General features: G+C 42.1%; 1 protein-coding gene across 14 annotated transcripts in view; it reads left to right on the plus strand.

Annotated features, from left to right (window-relative positions):
• DOCK3 (dedicator of cytokinesis 3) overlaps positions 1-22,559 on the plus strand; it is a 642,920-nt gene that overhangs the window by 415,259 nt on the left and 205,102 nt on the right. For all 14 annotated transcript variants that reach the window (XM_065551338.1, XM_065551344.1, XM_065551339.1 and 11 more), the window contains exons 11-12: positions 14,791-14,851; positions 15,881-16,028. In XM_065551338.1, the coding sequence (XP_065407410.1) occupies positions 14,791-14,851; positions 15,881-16,028 (209 nt within the window). The remainder of the gene's footprint in view (positions 1-14,790; positions 14,852-15,880; positions 16,029-22,559) is intronic.

Below are 22,559 nucleotides of genomic sequence, written 5' to 3' on the forward strand. Positions count from 1 at the left end.
TTCATTTTTAAATGCCCATTGCATGGATTATACACTTAGAAAACAGAAGATGGAAAATTATTTCTTTTTTGACTGTTTGTGTGGATCCCACTATTTGTTCATACACCTCATGTTCACAAGATAGGAATATTTGAATAGCAGTGTCTGTAGGGCCACACCTATGCCATGTGTACCCTCCCTTTCCCCCATGCTGGCATAAAGGCCAGATACATCCCTCGGTACTCTTTTACCACCCATGTCAGTTAGATGGAGCAAGCAGTGTCCACCCACTACCCTTACTGGAATCTGCTTCAGTTGCAAATTAGGTGACTAGTTAGTGTTAATGCCCTTTAAATTACTGCCCCCTTTTTTTTCTTATTTAAAAAACCCCCCAAAACCTAAATTTAATTTGCCTCTTAGCACTCTGAGCCACTATCCAGGTCAAAATGGTATATTCAGAGCTTTCAGGCTTCAAACAGTTGCTGTTCTGGGATGTTCTCATTCCACCCATGGACAGCCACAGCCTATTTTGTCTCAGTGACAGCTGTGTGCCAGACTGCTACTTAGCATGTCTTTCCTTCATAACAAGAAATCCAAGGACACTTGTTTGAAGTTATACTTCCTCAAACGATCAATAATAAGAACTTCAGACCTTGAAGAGGGAGGATCAACTTCCAACATGGATCCTGCCTCTTCTAAGTAAGTCTTTGTCAGACAGTGACCCTGCTAGCTAGCATACAAAACCCAACATGTTGTCACCAGTCTGTTTCTTCCCATAAGGAGACCCAAATCTTTGTTCTCCCGGGAAGAGAGCACTAAGCCTGCTCATTCACTGGGGGCAAGTGATGTCAGTTCGGTTCTGGCTAGATATTGAAGAAGCACAATGCCTGTTACTAGTACTTTTAGGCATGTGTACCAAATGCGACAACACTAATCCCAACATATGCACCAGAACCAATGTCAGCCCCATCGATGGAAGTCTTAACAGCTACAGCTGATTTAATGTTGGTGGAGGTGATTTCATCCCAGTACCACTGTTGGCACCGATATCGCTATATTTGGAACTAGTGCATATTTCTGACCAGTACCAATGTTTGGGGGACACCTTTTCTCCTTCTCAGATCACACAGGTCAAGATAAGACCTCTCTCTACAGATCAGGAAAGAACAGCAGCCGGCAAAGGAGGATTGGTTGCTCAGGGGCTGATATTATCAAGAGACAAATGGTCGGCAGAACAAACAAGCTAGTAACTCCACAATAGGCCTCCAACTAAATTTTGAGAGGTCTGCTTTGACACCAGTACTGTGAATAGATTTCACAGGGACATCTCTGTGACACTCTGAACCTCAGGGAAACACCCTATACCCCGATGTGCATCCTTATAATATGATTGTGTGGTATCCAATGCAAAGTTTGTCATGTCAGGTGTCTTTGGAAGGCTTATGATGCACTGAGCATTGTTACTATAGTGATGTTATAGTAATTGTTGTTAAATTAATGTTATAGTAATGTTATCGGTTGTAATTTCATGTATATAGTTATGATGCTGAAAATGTGTCCTTGTGGCTTAAAACAGGCCAGGCAAAACTCTCCAAGAGCAGAGAGGCAGTTCACACCTCATCAGGGCATGTATGGGACAAACCCAGTCCAGCCTCAAAGGAACAAAGGACACTAGCCTAGGCAGCAACAAAGCATCTGTTGGACTCTCAAGTGAGTCACCCCCCTTCCTTTGGTCAGTTTGGGACTATGATGAGGTAATGCTCACCTGACCTTGAATGGGAGGGGCAAAGCCAAGAGGGAAGAAAGAACATGATAAAAGGGAGAGACGTTTGCCATGCTCTTTCTCTCTCTTCCACCTCCATCTACAGACATCACCACCAAGTGACTGAAGCGCTGATCTAAGGAGAGAACCTGGCTGAAAGGCAACCAGCCAGCCTGTGATGAGAAGCATCTAAGTTTGTAAGGGCACTGACAGTGTTAAGATCAGCTTAGAATGTGTTTTGCTTTTATTTCATTTGACCAAATCTGACTTGTTGTGCTTTGACTTATAATCACTTAAAATCTCTCTTTGTAGTTAATACATTTGTTTGTTTATTCTACCTTAACCAGTGCATTTGGTTTGAAGTGTGTCAGAGACGCCCTTGGGGATAAGAAGCCTGGTGCATATCAATTCCTTTGTTAAACTGACGAACTCATATAAACTTGCAGCGTCCAGCAAGCATAACTAGACATTGCAAAACGGAGGTTCCTAGGGTTATGTCTGGGACCGGAGATATTGGCTAGCGTCATTCGGTTACACAATCCAACGAGCAGCTTACATGCCAGAGGCTGTAGCAACCCAGGAGTGGGGGTTCTCACAGCGGAGCAGGGTAAGGCTGGCCCCCAGAGTCAAGGATTGGAGTGACCTAGCAGATCACCAGTCCAGATAACACCAGAGGAACGTCACAGAATAGATTTCATGGGGACATCTCTGAATGCAGTGACAGGCAGGGCTAACTTTTACCTACTGATATATTTCTCACCCTAAAGTATCTTAACTATTCAGCTCAACCTCAAACCTGAGCGAGGAATTGCCTTCAACTATTGGGCCATGTTTTTGTAACCCAAAACACTAGGTAATGTCTTCGATACCTCCATGGATGACTCAGGACACTCTACATACCAAACAAACAGTCTGGACAAGCAAGTGTCTGTAGTCAGCTGGGTTCTGCAGTCACTCAACTGGTGGAAGGATCCTTCCAAGGTCTGTGGAGGAGTCCCGTTTATTCACTGTTTATTCACGGTTTCCCTACTATTGTGATAACATCAGACACTTTCCTCTTGGGTTGGAAATAGGAACCTCACACAATCCAAGCAAAAGGGTCATCCCAAGAGCAGTTACTCCATGTCACCTTCTAGAGTTGAGAGAGATCAGAAATGCTTGCCTTCAGTTTCTTCCTCTGATCAGAGCCAAATCAATCAAGATCATGAAAGACAACGTGGCCTTTGTGTTTTATATCAATTGTCAGGGAGAGGATGTTCCCCCTCATTCCGTGCCGAAGCAATAAAAGTCTGGTGCATACCCACCCAGGAGTCATCTCAGCTTCTTACCTTCTAGATGTGCAAAACACTGTGGCTGATGACCTCAGCAGGCATTTTCTCCAAAATTACAAATGGGAGCTGGACTCGTGAGTCCTCAACGACATATTATTAACTTGGGTGCTTCCAGAGGTAGACCTCTTTGCAACTGCCACCAACAGAAAGTGCAAGAAATTTTGCTAAAGAGACTAGACCCTCAATTATTGGGGATTTCTTCCTTATCTCATGGATGAGAGGCCTTCCAACATTACTTTGGAAAGTACTGAACAAAATCAAACAAGACAAGGCCAGGGTCATTTTAATTGCAACAGTCTGGTCAAGGTAAGTCTGGTAACCTTACATCATTCATCTTGCCTCTTGTCCAATCATGAGACTTGCAGCTAGTTGGCGTTCTGTTGTCTCAGGATGCTGGTCAGACTTTTCACCCCAATCTGAAAGTTCTGCTACTCCAGGTGTGGCTCCTGAATGGTTCTTGGGGACAGAGACCTCCTGTTCAAGGAAGGAGCAACATATATTATTAAACAGCAGAAAACATCTACCAGAAATACTTACCTTCAAAAATGGAAGAGATTTTATCACTGGTATACCTGTCAACAAGTCTCTCCTGTTCTCTTCTCTTCCCACCATCCTTGACCAATTAAAGACTTCAGGTCTCACTGCAAATTTCATCAGGGTTGACTTGGCAGCTATTACAGCCTTTTACTCATTTGTAGAAGGTTTTTTGATCTTTGCTCACCCTACAAACTCAGGATTTCTCAGAGGACTGAGTATAGGACTTGAACCTGGTTTGTAATTACCTTACAAAACACCCTTTTGAGCCATTAGCTACAATATGTTTGTTGCTTTACTTATCCATGAAAACAGCTTTCTTGGTGGCCAGCACTTCTGCCCGGAGGGTAAGAGAACTGGGAGCTTGAATGGCAGACCCTCCTTTTACAGTGTTTCTCAAGGAAAAGGTAATTTGCGACCAGATCCCAAGTTTCTGCCTAAGATGTCTTCTGAATTTTATATTAATCAGACCATTTATCTCCCAGTTCCTTTCCCAAAAGCATATCAGACTAGACAAGAAGCTACCTTCCATATCCTTAATGTCAGAAGGGTGTTAGTCTTTTATCTGGACAGAATCAAACTGTTCAGAAGGTCTTCCTCACTTTGTTTCAGCTATAGACATATTCAAGGGATCTGCACTCTCCTCTCAAAGATTCTCAAGATGGATCTTGGAGTATATTATTGCATGTTATGATTTGGCTGATATTCAGCCTCTTTCTAGAGTAATAGCTCATTCTACAGGTCAGTCTATGTCTGTGGCATTACTCAAAGATGTTCCAGTTACTGAAATCTGCAGAGCTGCAACCTGAACCTCTGTACATACTTTCTCCAACCATTATGCTCTGCTTTGCCTCTAGATCAGATGCAGCAGTTGGTAATGCAGTTTTCTCTTCAGTGCTGAACTCTGTTCTGAAGCTCCCTCCTTCTTATGGAGGTACTTCTTGGAAGTCACTTGAAATGGAGCATCCATAGGGACACTACTCAAAGGAGAGCTTAACTTGTGTAGTAACTGGAGTTATTCAAGATGTTCCACTACCCACCCTCCTTCCCCTCTCTTGGGGAATGTCCCCTGTGGAACTCTGTGGTAGAGAAGGAACTGAGGGCAGTTTACCCATACAGCCCTATATGTCCTTGAGATGGGGAATGAGGATGTGTAGGGCGCATGTGCAGGCCAAATAGGTGCTGCTACCAATAATTTTCATCCAAAGGTTCAGGGACACATGCATTCCTGAAGTGGAGCAACTGTAGAGATACACACCTTGAGGGAGGGTGCCAGTTCAGGCACATTAAACTCAATCCAGAAAAAAAAGTTACTCAACAGCAGGAGATGACATACAGGCATTGAAAGCAGATCCCAACAAGATTAAGGCAGAGACACATCAGCTCCAGTGCATATAGAAGGCATATGGCGCTTCAGAGGAATGATAAATTTTCTGTCCACACGTGGCTGCAGTAGTAGAACCCATATGTCAGCTCACAAAGCAGGATGTGGAGCGGGGCTGGGAAGGTTACTAACTCCAAATATTTGACATGCTGAAATTAATAACAGATGCCCCTCTCCTGAAGTACCACCAACCAGGAGAGCCACTGACCCTCCAGAGTGATGCATCAGAGAAAAGATTGGGCATACTTCTTTTGCAGGAGCAGTTAGTCTCTTATGCCAACTGAGTCCTGTCAAAGACAGACGTACACCCACTGCTGCACTTCAGAGAACTCACAGCTCCAACACTGCCACCATGTTTCATTCACAGTGAATGAAAGTTAAGATGAACTAATAAAACTTTATTAAATTCTGTGCACTGTTTTGTCCATGTGGATGAGTTGCTTCCAGCCTAACTTCCTTGCGTCCCTGTTTCTATTGGTGTACTGTCAATAAAAGTCCCTCCAGGAAACATGGACCTTCTGACTCCAGTTCCACTGATCATGATAAAGGCAGTTGGGCTGGTTTCAGGGCCTATGCAGTTGGGCTGCAGAGCCCCACATCCCAAGGAAGGAGGATGGACAGGAGTTCTGCACCCAGAATTCTACCTGAGAGGCCCAGAGTTTTAAATAGTGACCGGGTGCTGCCTAAACCCAGCTGGTTTGGAAGCACATGGGATCCAAAGGTTGGTCCAGTTGCAACATGGAACACAGCCAGTTATTTAACATGGGGTATCCCCCTTTCTAGCTAAACTCCCACAAGACTTGACAGAAAAGTTGAACCCCATCATTGCCACAGGTTAACTAATGGCTAAAACCTCATTGCAGACTGCACTGGATGTATCAACACAGCAGCTGATCCATGGCCACCATGGTAACTGTGTGCAGAGATGCATGGCTGTAACTCTCTGGCATTCTGAGAGACGTGCGGAGCACAACTGGCAGTTTGCCCTTCAAGGGCACAGGCCACACACAGATGACACCCTACACTTCCTAAAGGATTCCAGAGCCAGACTTCATTCATTGGTCATCTACATCTCAGCCCCAAATCATAAGTCCTCTAGATATCAGGGCAATCCAGGCAGAAGACGTCTACTTATCCTCAACAACAGCCTTCTGAGTAGCTACCCTGGAAGATGTTAAGGTTCTCTCAAAGGACACGATCTTCCCCACTTACTAGGCAGCCTTCATTTGCTTCCAGACAGCAGGTTTGACATAAGGATCAGGAGCCACACTCAAATCACTCAAGAGCCACCCCAAGCCCTACCTTTGGATGCCATCTTGCTTTCTTAAGAACATAAGAATGGCCCTACTGGGTCATACCAAAGGTCCATCTAGCCCAGTATCCTGTCTTCTGACAGTGGCCAGTGCCAGATGCCCTAGAGGGAATGAACAGAACAGGTAATCATCAAGTGATCCATCCCCTGTTGCTCATTCCCAGCTTCTGACAAACAGAGGCTAGGGACACCATTCCTGCCCAACCTGCCTAATAGCCATTGATGGACCTTCCTTAACAACACACAAATGGGTGCTAGAAGTTGTGTCTCATGACTATTCCATCTAATTTCAGGCCTTACCCCCTACCCATCCTCCCTTCCCTATCATTCTTCAGGGATGCTTCTCATGAAAATCAGCTAAAGGAAGAATTGTCTTCTCCACTTTGCCAAGGAGTAATAGAGAACATGGTACCTCTGCAGTACAGGGGAACAGGGTTCTACTCCTTATATTTATTTCTTTGTCCTGAAGCAAAAAGGGGGTCTTCATCCTATACTAGACCTGAGTAGACTGAATAAATGTATATGCCATCTCAGATTCAGGATGGCAAAGCTTACTTGGATCATCCTTTTTCTTTCAGGCTTAAGAATTGTTCATATCCCTCGAGCTGCAAGACACACACTTCCATATTGCCACCCATCTGTCCCACAGGAAGTACGTATAGGGCCAGCCAGGAGCTGTCTCTTGCTCCCCCGGCCCCTGCTAGCAGCACTTCTCTGTCCAGAGTGCTGGCAGCTCTCTCAGCCCTCCAGAGACACAGTCCTTCCTCCCTGGGCTCCCAGCAGAGAACTGAACTCCACTGCCCAGAAGCTCCCTTTTTATATGGGCCTGCTTGGCCCTGATTGGCTGCTCCCTTCAGCCCTTCTCTGATTGGCTGCCTCCTACGCAGCCTCCCTAGGGCTCTATTGACCCCTTAGAGACCAGTGTGAGGTGCCCCATCACATCACTATTTTGGTAGTGGCAGTCAGGACTCCTTAATATTAATACCTCCTTCCAGTTGGGGCACTGCTTATCAATCACATAGAGGGGATGACAACATCTGGAAGAACCACGGGTACTGTAAAGTTGAATAACCATTCTTTTTAATAAAAATTTGTTGTTTTCCATTTGGCAAAAAAAATTTAACCTGTGTTCCTAATGAAGCATTAAATTATCATGGTCTTTTTGGTTTACTACTTTTTGTCTGTCAACCAACATCACTTGAAAATGTCAGCTCTGTAGGGGGAATAGTTTACACCTACTGCAGAGGCAATATTGAGAGCACAGTTCAACAAATCACTTTAGTTCCATGAAACACAAATAAGTAATTGGCTTAGATTGTCCCCTCCTACATTAAAACCCAGGAGAAGGGGACTTTTTGTCTGGAATTTTCTGTGAGGATTTCCTCATAGATATTCTTGCATTCTCCTGTCAGTGGTGAGGCAGTATTTTCTCCCCTTGCAAAAAAGCCACCCTCAAACCTGGCAGATCTCAGGGCCATCTGCACTATGCCCTCTGGCTGTGACCTGCAGCCCCTGGGGCTGTATTCATGTTTTTAGTATTTTCTGTGGAGCTGAAGAAGGTACAGTATGTTTCCCCACTCCTCCCCAATATTTTGACATTTTCCCCTTGAAAAATAGTCCCTTCTATAAATCAATTGGTCATATTGAAAATATAAATGCTACTTCTCCAAATAGAGTAATGAATATGTACAGCTGTAGCTATTTCAGTATCTGCTCAGAGTATCATCCATATAATACTTTAATTAGGCAAAGGGTGTGTCTCCTTATATGTAAAACCTAAACACAAGTAATGTTAACTTTTCACTGTCAAATTAGAAAATACAACCAGTCTTGTTGCCAAGAAGGCTAATGGCATATTGGGCTGCATTAGTAGGAGCATTGCCAGCAGATTGAGGGAAGTGATTATTCCCTTCTATTCGGCACTGGTGAGGCCACATTTGGAGTATTGTGTCCAGTTTTGCCCCTCCCCTTCCCCCCTACAGAAAGGATGTGGACAAATTGGAGAGAGTCCAGTGGAGGGCAACAAAAATTATCAGGGGGCTGGGGCACATGACTTACGAGGAGAGGCTGAGGGAACTGTGCTTGTTCAGTCTGCAGAAGAGAAGAGTAAGGAGGGATTTGATAGCAGCCTTCAACTACCTGAAGGGGGGTTCCATAGAGGATGGAGCTCGGCTGTTCTCAGTGGTGGCAGATGACAGAACAAGGAGCAATGGTCTCAAGTTGCAGTGGTGGAGGTCTAGGTTGGATAGTAGGAAACACTATTTCACTAGGAGGGTGGTGAAGCACTGGAATGGGTTACCTAGGGAGATGGTGGAATCTCTATCCTTAGAGGTTTTTAAGGCTTGGCTTGACAAAGCCCTGGCTGGGATGATTTAGTTGGTGTTGGTCCTGCTTTGAGCAGGGGGTTGGAATCGATGCCCTCCTGAGGTCTCTTCCAACCCTAATCTTTTATGATTCTGTGATTCTATGATCACATCGAAAAGTAAAGGGTTTGTTACGGAACCATGCATGTTTTCAAATGCCCTTTACTTTCTAGGAAGACTGAGTACAGTTCTGTGTCCCTGGCCTGTTTCTAAGTTTCTTTGCTTCTCACCATACACGTGCTCAAAGGGAGAATTACAAAGCAAAGAAAGTATTTAAGCAATGGTACTTCTAACAAGTGAAAACATGGAAGCCTGTGCTGTAAATATTCTAACAATAATTATCCACAATTTTAATATTTTAAAATATAGTGAATTAACTTGCTTTTACATTTGTACTCTGTTTTCACAAATACTCTGTGTGCATGAGGCACTACTGAACAAAAACAACACATAAACACTTCTTACCAGGGTTGGTCTATAATTTTTAATCCCGGTGTGAGATGACGTTAGCAGGATAAGCATCCCCGGAACACTGGGGAATAGAAGAACCTTACCAGCTGAAGGTGAGCTAATGATAGCTGTGAAGATTAAAACTGCACAAAATCCCTTCTTATCATTGAGCTTCATTTTTTCCAAGAGACACAGGGCTAAATCTTGCCATATGCTGCACTGGTGCACTAGACAGTAAAGAGAGTCTAGAAAGCTTACCCCTTACCTATGCAGCTGGAGAGAGAGAATACTAGGAAAATTTTATGCAGCTTCCATATTGGCCAACACTCCACAGCCTCAAAGAGGCATGATTTGCTAGCTAGAGAGCAGAGGCAGCACAGAAGCATGCAAACAGAGCTGAAAACGGGAATTTGAGTGGGAATTTGTAAGAGGAGTTTGGAGGAGGTGGTATTTTTGTGGGGTGTTTTTCCTTCTTGACAGGAGCTTAGGAAGTGAGGCTGTAGAGGCAGCCCTGCTAGTGAACTGAAGAATGGAAGAGATGGTGAAGATGACTGGAGGTAGAAGCTGCAGGATGTATATTCTTCTGGAGTTGGTACCTGAAAGGTGCTTTGTTTGTATGAAGTGCTGGCTGAATGGTTTGATGGAAGAGAATATCCAAGGTTTGGAGATGCAGCTAGAAACTGTGGTAGAGTTTTGAAGAGTATTTGAGTGAATAATGGAGGGAAGAGGACAAGAGGCTAAAGGGAAACATAAACACTTGTGGATACATGATGGACCAGAGAACTGTGAGGGTAGACTGTTGAATGAGGAGAATGGCCAGTGGAAGCCTGTGGCTATGAGAACAAAGCAGAGGAAAGGACTGACTACCAAAGGAGAAACAGAGCTGAGGAACAGGTTCAGTGAGTTGGAAAATGAAGGGAGGAGGCAGGCAGTAACAGAAGATAGAAGAGCAAGGAAGAAGAGAAGAATTGCTGGTTCCCTGTAAGAAGTGGGGAAGAGACAGTGAAGATAGCCAGAGTTTGGAGCCCTAGGAGGATAGGGAATGAACAGAAGATAAGAAGACTTGCAGCCATTAAAAAACAGAAGGGGGACGGACAGAGGATCATACCAACACCAGGAAGAAGTAGGTCTACATGACTGGGGACTCCCTATTAAGAACAGACAGGCTTGTCTCCAGAGCTGATCCAGAGAACAAAAAGGTGTACTGTCTGCCAGGAGCTAAGATATGGGATGTGGACCTAAAGCTGAAGAGGATCCTAATGAGATCAGGAAAGAATCCACCAATTGTCCTTCACTTGGGAACAAACTATACTGCTAGATTCTCTCGGGAATGCATCAAGGAAGACTACACCCAGCTAAGGAAAACACTTAAAGATATGGAAGTAGAAATTACCATATCTGAGGTAGAAGCTAAACTCAAACACCTTGATGGGACCAAATCAGGGCACCCAAATAATCTCCATCTGAGAATATTAAAGGAACTGGCACATAAAATTGCAAGCCCAATAGCAAGGCTTTTTAATGAATCTGCAAACTCAGGGATCATATCCTGTGCAGGGCCGGCTCCAGGCACCAGCTTCTCAAGCAGGTGCTTGGGGCGGCCGCTCCGGAGAGGGGCAGCACGTCCAGGTATTCGGCGGCAATTCGGCGGACGGTCCCTCACTCCGCCTGGGAGTGAAGGACCTCCCGCCGAATTGCTGCCGCTGATCGCGATCGCGGCTTTTTTTTGTTTGTTTGTTTGTTTTGGCTGCTTGGGGCGGCCAAAACCCTGGAGCCGGCCCTGATCCTGTGACTGGAGAATTGCAAATATAGTACCTATATTTAAGAAAGGGGAGAAAAAGTGATCCAGGAAACTGCAGGCCCATTAGTTTAACCTCAATTGTATGTAAGGTTTGATAATAAATTTTGAAAGAGAGAATAGTTAAGAACATAGAGGTAAACGGTGATTAGGATAAAACACAATATGGTTTTACAAAAGATAGATCGTATTATACCAACCTTATCTCTTTCTTTGAGGAGATAACTGATTTTCTAGACAAAGCAAATGCACTAGATCTAATCTATCTGGATTTCAGTAAAGCATTTGATACAGTTCCATGTGGGAAATTACTAGTTCTATTGGAGAAGATTGGGATTAATATGAGAATCAAAAGATGGGTAAAGAACTGGTTAAAGGAGAGGTAAGGAACTGGTTAAAGGATACAGTGGATCAATCTGAAAATTGAACTGTCAGCCTGGAGGGAGATTACTAGTGGAGTTCCTCAGAGATCGGTCATTTTCATTACTGATGTTTGCACAAAAAGTGGGAGTGTGCTAATAAAATTTGCAGATGACACAAAGTTGGAAAGTACTGCCAATACAAAGGAGGAACAGAATACCATACAAGAAGATTTGGACCACTTTGAAAACTGGAGTAATAGAAATGGGATGAAATTTAGTAGTGCAAAGTGCAAGGTTATGAATTTAGGGATTAACAACAAGAATTTTTGTTATGGGGACATATCAGTTGGAAATGAGAGAGGAGAAGAAAGACCTGGGTGTATTGGTTGATCATGGGGTGACTATGAGCTGCCAATGTTATGTGGCCATGAAAAAATGGCTAATGCAGTCCTAGGATGTGAGGTATTTCCAGTAGAGATAGAGAAGTGTTATTACCATGATACAAGGCACTGGTGAGACCTCATCTGGAATACTGTGTGCAATTCTGATCTCCCATGTTTGAAAGATGAATTCAAATTGGAACAGATGCAGAGAAGGGCTGCTAGGGTGATCAGAGGAATGGAGAATCTACCTTATGAGTGGAGACTTAAGGAGCTTGGCTTGTTTAGCGTAACAAAATGAAGGCTGAATGGATATATGATTGCTCTTTACAAATGCATTGGAGGGATAAATGCCAGGGAGGGAGATGAGTTATTTAAGTTAAAGGTCAATGTTGGGGAAAAAAAAAAAAAGCAACTCCAGACAAATGGCTATAAATTAGCCATCAATAAATTTAGGCTTGAAATTAGACAAAGATTTCTAACTATCAGAGGAGTGACAGCCTTCCAAGGGGAGTAGCGGGGACAAAAAACCTAATTTGTTTTAAGACTGAGATTGATACGTTTATGGAGGGGAAGGTATGATTGCCTACAATGGCATATGGCCCAACCTCTATTGCCTTTAGCAAATATCTTCATTGGCCGAAGATGGTAGACCAGCTGGGGAGGGCTCTGAGTTACTACAGAGAATTTTTTCCCAGGTATCTGGCTGGTGGGTCTCACCCATATGCTCAGGGCGTAACCGATTACCATATTTGGAGTTGGGAAGGAATTTTTCCCCAGGTCAGATTGGCAGAATCCCTTACGGGGTATCACCTTCCTCTGCAGCTGGAGGCATCAGTCACTTGCTGGTTTAAACCAGAGTAAACGATGGAGTGTCTGTAATTTGAAGTCTTTAAATCAAGATTTGGGGACTTCAGTAACTCAGCCAGATGTTTTTGGCCTATTACAGAAGTGGGTGGGTAAGGTTTTGTGGCCTACAATGTTTGGGAGGTCAAACTAGATCGTGATGGTCCCTTCTGGCCTTTAAAGTAATAGACATGGCCAGTCTCCAGCATATTTACAATAAGCAGCATGCACTAGCCAGGGCAATACACTATTTCTTTTCAAAGGAGTAAGTAGCGAGATATCCCCATCAGTTTATAACTCCCCTTCAACCGTCCTGCACTGTGCTAGCAGTATGGCTCTAATGCTGGAAACACAGCTCTGGTTGATATCTTCCCCTCCCCTCTCTCCCCCCACTCAGCATGCATGGCCACATATGTAAGGGACAGAATTTTTCTCTTGGAACTTTGCTTATAAAATATGATCTTTGCTGTAGTTAGAAGTGTAACTGTCCATATGCATTTATTTTAGCTGTACTTCTATATTTCACTGTCTGTCTGCATTGCTATCAGAAACCTCAATTTTTGAGATTTCCTCTCTCAAATCACATAGGACAGAAATCTGCCATGCAAGGTGACAGGTAGGATTCATATTTTCTTTTCAACAACAAAAACCCACCTTTTTTAATTCTCTAAATTGATTTTAAGTTATAGAATTGCAAAACCAGAATTTCTCCACCTTTACCTGTACTAAAAATAATTTTCTTTTCTTTCCACAATGGCTTTAGTGTCATTTGACTTATGAGTGATTTAATTTTGAAAATTTGCTACTGAGAAACAAAGTTGAGCTTTTTATATTTTACAAAACTTAGTAGTAGAACAAGCCTTGTTATTGTATAAGCAAACCTAATAATGCTGTAACATTCTCTCACTCAAATATTTCGGAGTATGCCACCATCACTAGGATAGAGGTCATAGTTTAATTGAAGGAAAAGAAAACATGAAAAATTTGAATCCACAGCTATTATATTAAAATAACATTAAGGGTCAGACATAAGCTCTCATAGCTTTTAGGTTTGGAACTGAGGCTGCTACAACATCCTATTCTCATCTTATTAAGTCTAGTGATTGTAAAATGCATGGGTTTTTTTCATCTTGGGTCATCAAATGAAGTGAGACAACTGTTTCCTCTTACTAGGAACAATAAGGATGAGTTAAGTTGCAACTTCATTTAGAATCTCTGTTTGTAGGTATCTATTTCTCCTTTTAGTATTACTATGCCTTTTTTATATTTAATATAGTAACAGAACCAAAACTTCATAATTTTCTAAATATTCCATGAATGACAACTATTTAAATGACTCTTAGACACTGTTCTCTTCTTCTTTGAGTGCTGGTCCCTGTGTGTATTCCATTGTGGGTATGCGTGTGCTCCATGTGACTGAAAGAGAGAGAATTCTTGCAAGCGGTGTCCGTTGATCCCCTCCTGCGCCCCTGCCATCCTCATGCTTTGCACCAAGAGTATAAGGGGCAGAGTGGACTGACCACTGCTCCAGTTCCTTCTCTACCATGAATCCAGTCATTATCTGAAACAGGGGGAAGGAGGGTGGGTAGTGGAATACAGATAGGGACCACACATCTCGAAGAGCTCCAGTTACAACCAGGTAAGTAACTTCCCTTTCTTCTTCAAGTGTTGGTTCCTATGTGTATTCCACACTGGGTGTCTGACAAGCAGTAGTAAGAGAGGAGAGTGCGAGGATGCAGAGTATGGCTGCATGTAAAACTACAGCCCCAAATGATGTGTCAGCGGAGGAGTCTTGGACCAAGACATAATGTCTCATGAATGCATGGATGGGACTTCACGTAGATGCCCTGCAAATGGCAAGTAGCCAGCAGACAATGCGGGGCAGTGCAGCAGAGCTGTCTAATTTCCTGATATTGTGTAGTGCTGCAGCTCATAGATTTCATCTCAAGTAGGGTGTGTTAGGATCAAAGAGTTAAATACATGTTTGAAAATGACTGTTGACAGAATTTCAACGTAGTTTCACTCACCAAGGTAGACAGTTGATTTTTATTTTTTATATTATAGAACTCTGCTAGCCAAAACATAATCTGTCTGTGCCTTATTTTTCTTCATCCATAACCTTCCCACCTTTGTAAAACAGATTTAAAGATGGAATGAGTTAAATAAATGAAAAATAAAACTATTATTATTTGTGGAGTATGTTTGTACGAGTAATTTTGCAGACTTGCTTTAAGGTCAAAAGTGTGTTGTATTATTTATTTTAACTTTTATTTTTTTCCAATTTGTTAGGATCTCAGCAGCAAGGATATGAAGAGAGACTTGTACATAGTTGCACATGTAATTCGAATAGGTACAGTATGGTTTGCTAACTAAATTTTTTTTATATTAGCTCAAAATGAAAAGTATTTTTAAAGCCTATCTTATACTGAATTGACACTGTGATGAATTTTACCAGTTAGAAAGCTCCATCACAGACCCTACCTCTTTGTTGAAACAGAAGTTCAAATCATGGCATTATAGATAAGTGTTAATACATTTTAGTAATTGCTAGACAGTGATTTTTCTTGATCTGGAACATAAGACTAGGGTAAATACCCATTTGGAAAGAGAAGATTATCAGTTTTATCGTGTACCCTTCTAAACCTTGAACACAAGATGTAGGAAAGGGGGAGATAAAGCTCATTTTTTGGAGGGGGATGTCAGCTAGGATTACCAGATAGCAACTGTGAAAAAACAGGACAGGGGGTGGGGGTAATAGGGGCCTATATAAGAAAAAGTCCCCAAAAACGGGACTGTCCCTTTAAAAATGGGACATCTGGCCACCCTAATGTCAGCGTACCTGGTCATTCAGAATTGTAAATCATTTGCCGATGGATAAATACAGGGAACTCTTTTTTGTTGTGTGCCCAATGACCATAAATGGCTATGGCAGTTTTTTGAGACACACTGTTGGCAAAAACCTGCTTAATGGGGATGCATTTAGCCAGTGCCAAGGTGTTAAGATATTGGTGTTTTAATTGAGAAGAGGCCAGATAAATATTTCTTGTATTTGTGTTAAGTACAATATTTTATTTCTAGTTTTTTCAGGCTGTTTAAAAATCTCATCTCTTAATGGGACAATAATTTAATCAAAATAATAGTCAGTCTACAGAAATGTCCCAGTTAAAAAATTTCTATGTAACAATTGACAGCATAATTCATATATATAAAAATATGAAAAGAGGGCCATGGAAAGTCTAGAATACCTATACAATATGTTGAAAGCTCTATACTGTAGTTTGTACTGTATGTATGTGTACACACTCACATAGAGACAACAGAAAGATAGGAGCAGAGAGAGCAGCTGCATGTTAATTTCTAACCAAGCTGTTTGTTTCAGGTCGCATGCTGCTAAATGATTCCAAAAAGGGCCCCTCCCATCTACATTATCGTCGTCCCTATGGCTGTGCAGTATTGAGCATCATGGATGTACTTCAATCAATCTCTGAACTAAAGGAAGAAAAAGATTTTGTTCTAAAAGTTTACACGTGAGTAACTCACCAGAGGGAGAAAGAAATTGCGTGAGCAATTAGTATAGGTCAGGTGTCTTAATACTACATGAATACACATGTGCCACAAACCAGAGATTCAGCACTGAGCTATAAATGACATGTAAAGGACTTATAATTTTTTGTGAGATCCTCACCCTGACAGGTTAGCATGACCTGCTCTCATGCATACAAACAAATAACCTAAATAAATCTCTTGCAGAAATGTGCAAGTGTGTGATGCTTATGTTGATGAATTCTCCAGCCTTCTAATCCATTTTACTTAGCTGGCTGATGCTAATGCTGAGCTCTTTAAAGAATAACCATTGTAGCCCACTTTTCAGATGTTTCTTTTCATAGAGAAGCAAGCTTGGGGGTGGGGGGGAGAGCATGAGCAGGGAAGTTTCTACTTGCCCTTGCTTTCTCTTACAGTTGCAAGACAGCTAGTGAGCTTGTAGGAGATATACTAAAACTACATGCAGCTCCATTTTAAAGATATGATGTTTCAGCCAGGTTGCGTGACAGGAAGACACATTTTGGAATATTATTTGAATATACATCACTGGGGAAAATTCATAAACTGTCCTTTTTCCTGTTTCTTACTGATGTTGCTCTCAGTGCTACTAAGCATAACTTTTAAAAGCTTAAAGAATGGCTAGAGCAGTATTCTGCAATCTGGGGGGTGGGGGAGAGAGAAGCCTAGGTTTGGGTATGGGGGTGCAGGGAAGAAGAAAGGAGCAGTAAGGGTGGGGAAAGCTGCATGACCATAGATCCACTCTGAATGTCCACTGCAAAAGTGCTGCTGTGACTAAATCTTTTGGCATCTCCTTGAAAAACTACGTTCCCTCCCTGCACTTGATGCTGTTTCCTAATGCACATGGCTATAGGAGGAACTCATGCATACAGGACTACAGTTTTAAGAAGCACGTCATCAACTGAAGCTTTATCTCTGCTCCCACAAAAGAGTACGTCTTCAGGAGCATGTGTCCAGGCTTACAGATTTCTGATGGACACCCCCACTTCTGGGGGAAGGGTGAAACAGGCAGGAGGCGGCGACCAGGAAAAGGGAGCAAAACATAAGAGAGCAAACGTATAAAAATAGAAAGCAGAAGGGGGGTGGAGATGTAGGGGGTAAAAAAACAGCATGGAAACAGGGAGATTGAGGGGGGGGGAGAGAGAATGGATAGAAAAAAGCAGAGATGCTGCCATGCCATAAAGGGTTGTGGGGGCTTCCGTGGAGCCCATAGAACAGTCTATTGCATATAAATAAAAGCCAGGGAACCACTGGGTTAAAGACTGAAATGTTGACTGTCATTCATAATATGAGTGAAGACTTTGCTGCTAGAAAAGCATGAAAAGTTCAAGCATATTTCTATTTTTCAGTCAAGTTTGTAGATTGAAGTCTTATTTTGAACCTTTAATATGCAGTTTACTTCTAGCTTTAACCTCAATGGCATCATCTGCCTTTGACCAGCTTAAGATAAATCCGTCAGATTTTCCAGGCTAAATTGAAATTGTCTGTTTGGCTTCTATTCACAACTGCTCACAGAGGCTGCTTTATTGGATCAATATTGCTTTCTGATGGTTAATTAAATAGAGAACATTGGCAGTTATTTCCTCAGTGTGCTGGGATTGTTCATGGACTGTCACTTTGCACGGGAGGTCCACTAGTAGTTTACCTTCATACTTCGAAAGATGCTAATCAGATTAGTGAATAAATACCCACACACACCTGACCCAAGACTTTCTTCTACCTGCACATTCCCATCAAAATTAAAATTCCGTTCCATACTGGTGTTTGAGTGACAGACTTTTTGAAAACATGCTGGCAGGTTTAATTGACTTAAATGCAACCATGAGCTGTTCTTTCGCCCCAATAGATTGTTTTGCAATAACAAGGATTCGTATTTTAGCTGTTGCTTTCAAAGGTTTACAGTCTGAAATATTTTTAATTTAAAAAGGCAAAATACTCAGATTTTCAAGATTGACGGTGCTTTCTTGTTTTAGGAGCATTAATAGAGATTAAAATATATGTTAAGTTTGGGAATTATGGCTGTAAATTCAGATTAATTTCAAAGTGATTTGCTTGCAGTTCTGGAATTCTTTAGTAGATCTGTGTGGAATTTAAATCCACATGTACTATCAGTCTGTACAAGCTATGCCATGCATTTGTTGTTGAAGGGCTTTGTTAACACTAGCTGTTGGAGAAATGATGGATGGATATTGTGTTGGGTCAGAGGTTTAGGTGTCAAACAAAGTAAGGCTTTTGTACTGCTTAGCAGCTGATGGTCCTGCAGCATCCAATAAGGATGATGAAAATTGGCAAACATAAAATTTCTTCTGGACAACTTGGTCTCTGAAACAAGTGAGAAAATATTCATCAGTTCTCTCAGTCATCACCTCTTTAAATAACAGAAAATGATAAAATGTGCAATAGCTCATGCCAGCTTCCATTAAAGCAGATTCAGTCATTGGTGCACTTCTCCTTCAGTCATGCGTGTCTTTTCAAATACCTTTTGTTTAGATTCAGTTTTGTGTTCTTGTGAACTGTGCCCACTTCTGGACAAAAGGCTATTCATCTGTATTAGTAACTAAGGACCAGATTTTTAAAGATATTTAGGTGCCTAAAAGTACACATAGGAGCCTAGTGGGATTTTTCAAAGCTGCCTAACTCCCTTTGGGACTTAGGAACCTGGAACTTTCAAAAGTGCCTAGGTGCATACATCCAATGGGAGTTAGGCAGCTTTGAAAAATCCCACTAGGCTCCTACCTGCATCTTTAGACACCTAAATATCTTTGAAAATCTGGCCCTAAAGCATTGTCTGTGTTTATAATGGCATAATATAACTTTAGGAACCATAATATAACTGTATACTTTAAACTGTTTACCTTCTTTTCAGTCTATCAGCAGTTTATGTATCTATTAGAAAGTTGTGAATGCCAAAAGGAAGCTAGATTTGAAGATAAGAATGCTAATTTCTTCTTCCTCATTTAGCAGAAACACCATCAGTAGTACAGGATGAAGTGCTCTATCTTTCTCTTCAAAAGTATCAGGATTTAGAATTTAAAATTTCACATGCAAAATTGTACACTCTGTTTAAAAATAGCCTTATCCTAAATGTACATTGAGACTTTGGTTGTTTTTTGTTTGTTTGCTTGCTTTTTTTCTTCTAAAGCACTATACAATATTGAAGTAAAAAATACAAAAGTTGCAGGGTCAGAGGTAGTATCCTGATGGAATCCTCACTATTTTACTGGTGGATTTTATTGTTTTCTACTCAATGACGGTATGCCAGCCCAGATAGGGAAAACAATAAAATCCACCAGTAAAATAGTGAGGATTCCATCAGGATACTACATCTGACCCTGCAACTTTTGTATTGTACTGTACCTAGAAGTATGTGTCATAGCATCCAATGTTGTCATTTCTCTTGTGGTGTATGCTATTTCTTTTGACCTACATTTTATATAGTCTATATTATAGGATATTTCTATTCCTTTCACATTGCAGTAACCCTCATAAACATCACTGCTTAACATGGTACAGATTATCCCTCAGACCTCACAATTATTTAATTTCTTTTCTAAATTTTAAATTAATTTTTTTACTTATGAAAGATGTTGAATTGACAGTGCTGGGAACTAAAGTCCTCTATTTAACCACAAATCAGATAAAGCATGTTAGGCACTTCCCTACACTGCCAACTACTTCTGTGCTTCAACAGAGTTCCCATAGGTTCAGGGGCGGCTCTATGTATTTTGCCGCCCCAAGCATGGCAGTCAGGCGGCTTTCGGCAGCGCGCCTGCAGGAGGTCCGGCTGGTAACATGGATTCAGCGGCATGCCTGCAGGAGGTCCGCCGGTCCCGCGGCTTTGGCATACCCGCCACCGAAGCTGCGGGACCGGTGGACCTCCCGCAGGCATGCCGTCAAAGGCTCCCTGACTGCCGCCCCCACCGCGACCGGCAGGCCGCCCCCCATAGCTTGCCGCCCCAGGCACACGCTTGGTGCGCTGGTGCCTGGAGCCGCCCCTGCATAGGACTTCACATAGGACTCTGAAAAGAAGTACTAGTAATACATGCAATGACCTCGCTAGATCCTCCCTACCTATGACCAGATGCTCACACTTTTGCATACCCAGAATGGCCAATTCTTGTCTATGTGCTGTTTCCACAGCCACCATCATCCCAACCTTTAGGCTGCAGCTTTACAGCTTCAATTAATTCCCTGAATGGACCAGGCAGCCAAAAAGTTGTGCATAAAGTTAACTTTTCCATGGAGAGAAATGGGTAAATCATTTGGCCTCATTGACTGCAGAATCAGACAGAACTGCTATTGGGAAATAAGCACTCTGGGTGCTGCGTTAGCCATATGCACCTGGGTCAGGAAGAGTGTCTGTGTACACTTGCATGGCCCTAAGGTCACTAGCCGGCTTCAACGTTGGCCATAAGGAGCCATTCTGGGGCAAGAGTGTCATATGGTTCTTGGTCTACTCAAGATAGTTAAGTCCCAGGCAGACTGCGAAGAGCTACAAAAGGATCTCTCAAAACTGGGTGACTGGGCAATAAAATGGCAGATGAAATTCGGTGTTGATAAATGCAAAATAATGCACATTGGAAAACATAATCCCAACTATACATATAAAATGATGGGGTGTAAATTAGCTGTTACCACTCAAGAAAGAGATCTTGGAGTCATTGTGGATAGTTTTCGGAAAACATCCAATCAATGTGCAGCGGCAGTCAAAAAAGCGAACAGAATCTTGGGAATCATTAAGAAAGGGATAGATAAAAAGACAGAAAATATCATATTGCCGCTATATAAAGCCATGGTACGCCCACATCTTGAATACTATGTGCGATGTGGTCACACCATCTCAAAAAAGATATATTGGAATTGGAAAAGGTTCAGAAAAGGGCAACAAAAATGATTAGGGATATGGAACAGCTGCCATATGATGAGAGATTAATAAGACTGGGACTTTCCAGCTTGGAAGAGAGACTACTAATGGGAGAAATGATTGAGGTCTATAAAATCATGACTGATGTGGAGAAAGTAAATAAGGAAGTGTTATTTACTCCTCCTCATAACACAAGAATTAGGGGTCACCAAATGAAATTAATAGGCACCAGGTTTAAAACAAACAAAAGTAGTAATTTTTCACACAATGCATAGTCAACCTGTGGAACTCCTTGCCAGAGGATGATGTGAAGCCCAAGACAATAATAGGGTTCAAAAAAGAACCAGATAAATTCATGGAGGATAGGTCCATCAATGGCAATTAGCCAGGATAGGCAGGGATGGTGTCCCTAACCTCTGTTTGGCAGACTGGGAATGGGCGACAGGGGATGGATCACATGATGATTACTGGATCTGTTCATTCCCCCTGGAGCACCTGGCATTGACCACTGTAGGAAAACAGGGTACTGGGCTAGATGGACCTTTGGACTGACCCAACCTGGCCATTCTTATGTCTCTCTGCCCAGACTATCAAGCTGGCCAGTTTGGTGTAGATTTTATGATGTGGATATCTGTGTGCTTGGAGTTAGACTGACACTACCAATCCATTGCAAATACTATAGGCCATCAGTTGCCACTAGATGGTACCAACTTTCAGTCACTATCAACTTGGGGTGGATTCAATCCAGTGACCTAAAAGTGAAAGGTGTATATCTCATTATCTATCTATTCCTCCCTTTTTTTAAATTGCAGTTAAAGAGTGAAACGAGTGAGCTTGTCAACCTATTTTGCTCCATCATTACTCTTTGAGTGCATCCTCCCAGGTCTTTTAAGTTTAACTTAACACGCACAGGGACATAAAATTTCTGCGTTCCAGCAGTCCATCTAGTCAAGCAGTCCATCTGGTCCTGTATTCTGTTTACAACTGGTCAGAACCACAGATAAGAACCTTTAAGCAGGCATATGTGGAATAATCTGACTCACATATAGGTCTCATCCTGATTCCTGTTAGCTAGTGATTATCTTAAGCCCTGAAGTACAAAGTTAATATCCCTTCCAAAATTATATTTTCATTAAAAACAACAACTCTGGATGTTCTTGATATCCATATAAATATCCAATTGCTTTTTGCATTTTGCTGACTTCTTGGTCTCAACAACTTTGTCTAGTGATAAATTCCACCGTTTAACTACATGTTGTGTGAAAAAGCATTTCCTCTTAGTGGTTTTGAATTTCCTACTTTTTATTTAATTGAATGTTACTTTATTCTTGTGTTACACACACCCTGCAAGCCTTTTAATAGAACAGTGTTCTGTTCTCATAGAATCATAGAATCATAGAATATCAGAGTTGGAAGGGACCTCAAGAGGTCATCTAGTCCAACCCGCTGCTCAAAGCAGGACCAATTTCCAGCTAAATAATCCCAGCCAGGGCTTTTTCAAGCTGGGCTTTAAAAACCTCCAAGGAAGGAGACTCCACCACCTCCCTAGGTAACGCATTCCAGTATTTCACCACCCTCCTAGTGAAATAGTTTTTCCTGATATCCAACCTGGACCTCCCCCACTGCAACTTGA

This window comes from Chrysemys picta, chromosome 7, assembly GCF_011386835.1.
Source record: "Chrysemys picta bellii isolate R12L10 chromosome 7, ASM1138683v2, whole genome shotgun sequence".
Taxonomy (NCBI): Eukaryota; Metazoa; Chordata; order Testudines; family Emydidae; genus Chrysemys; species Chrysemys picta.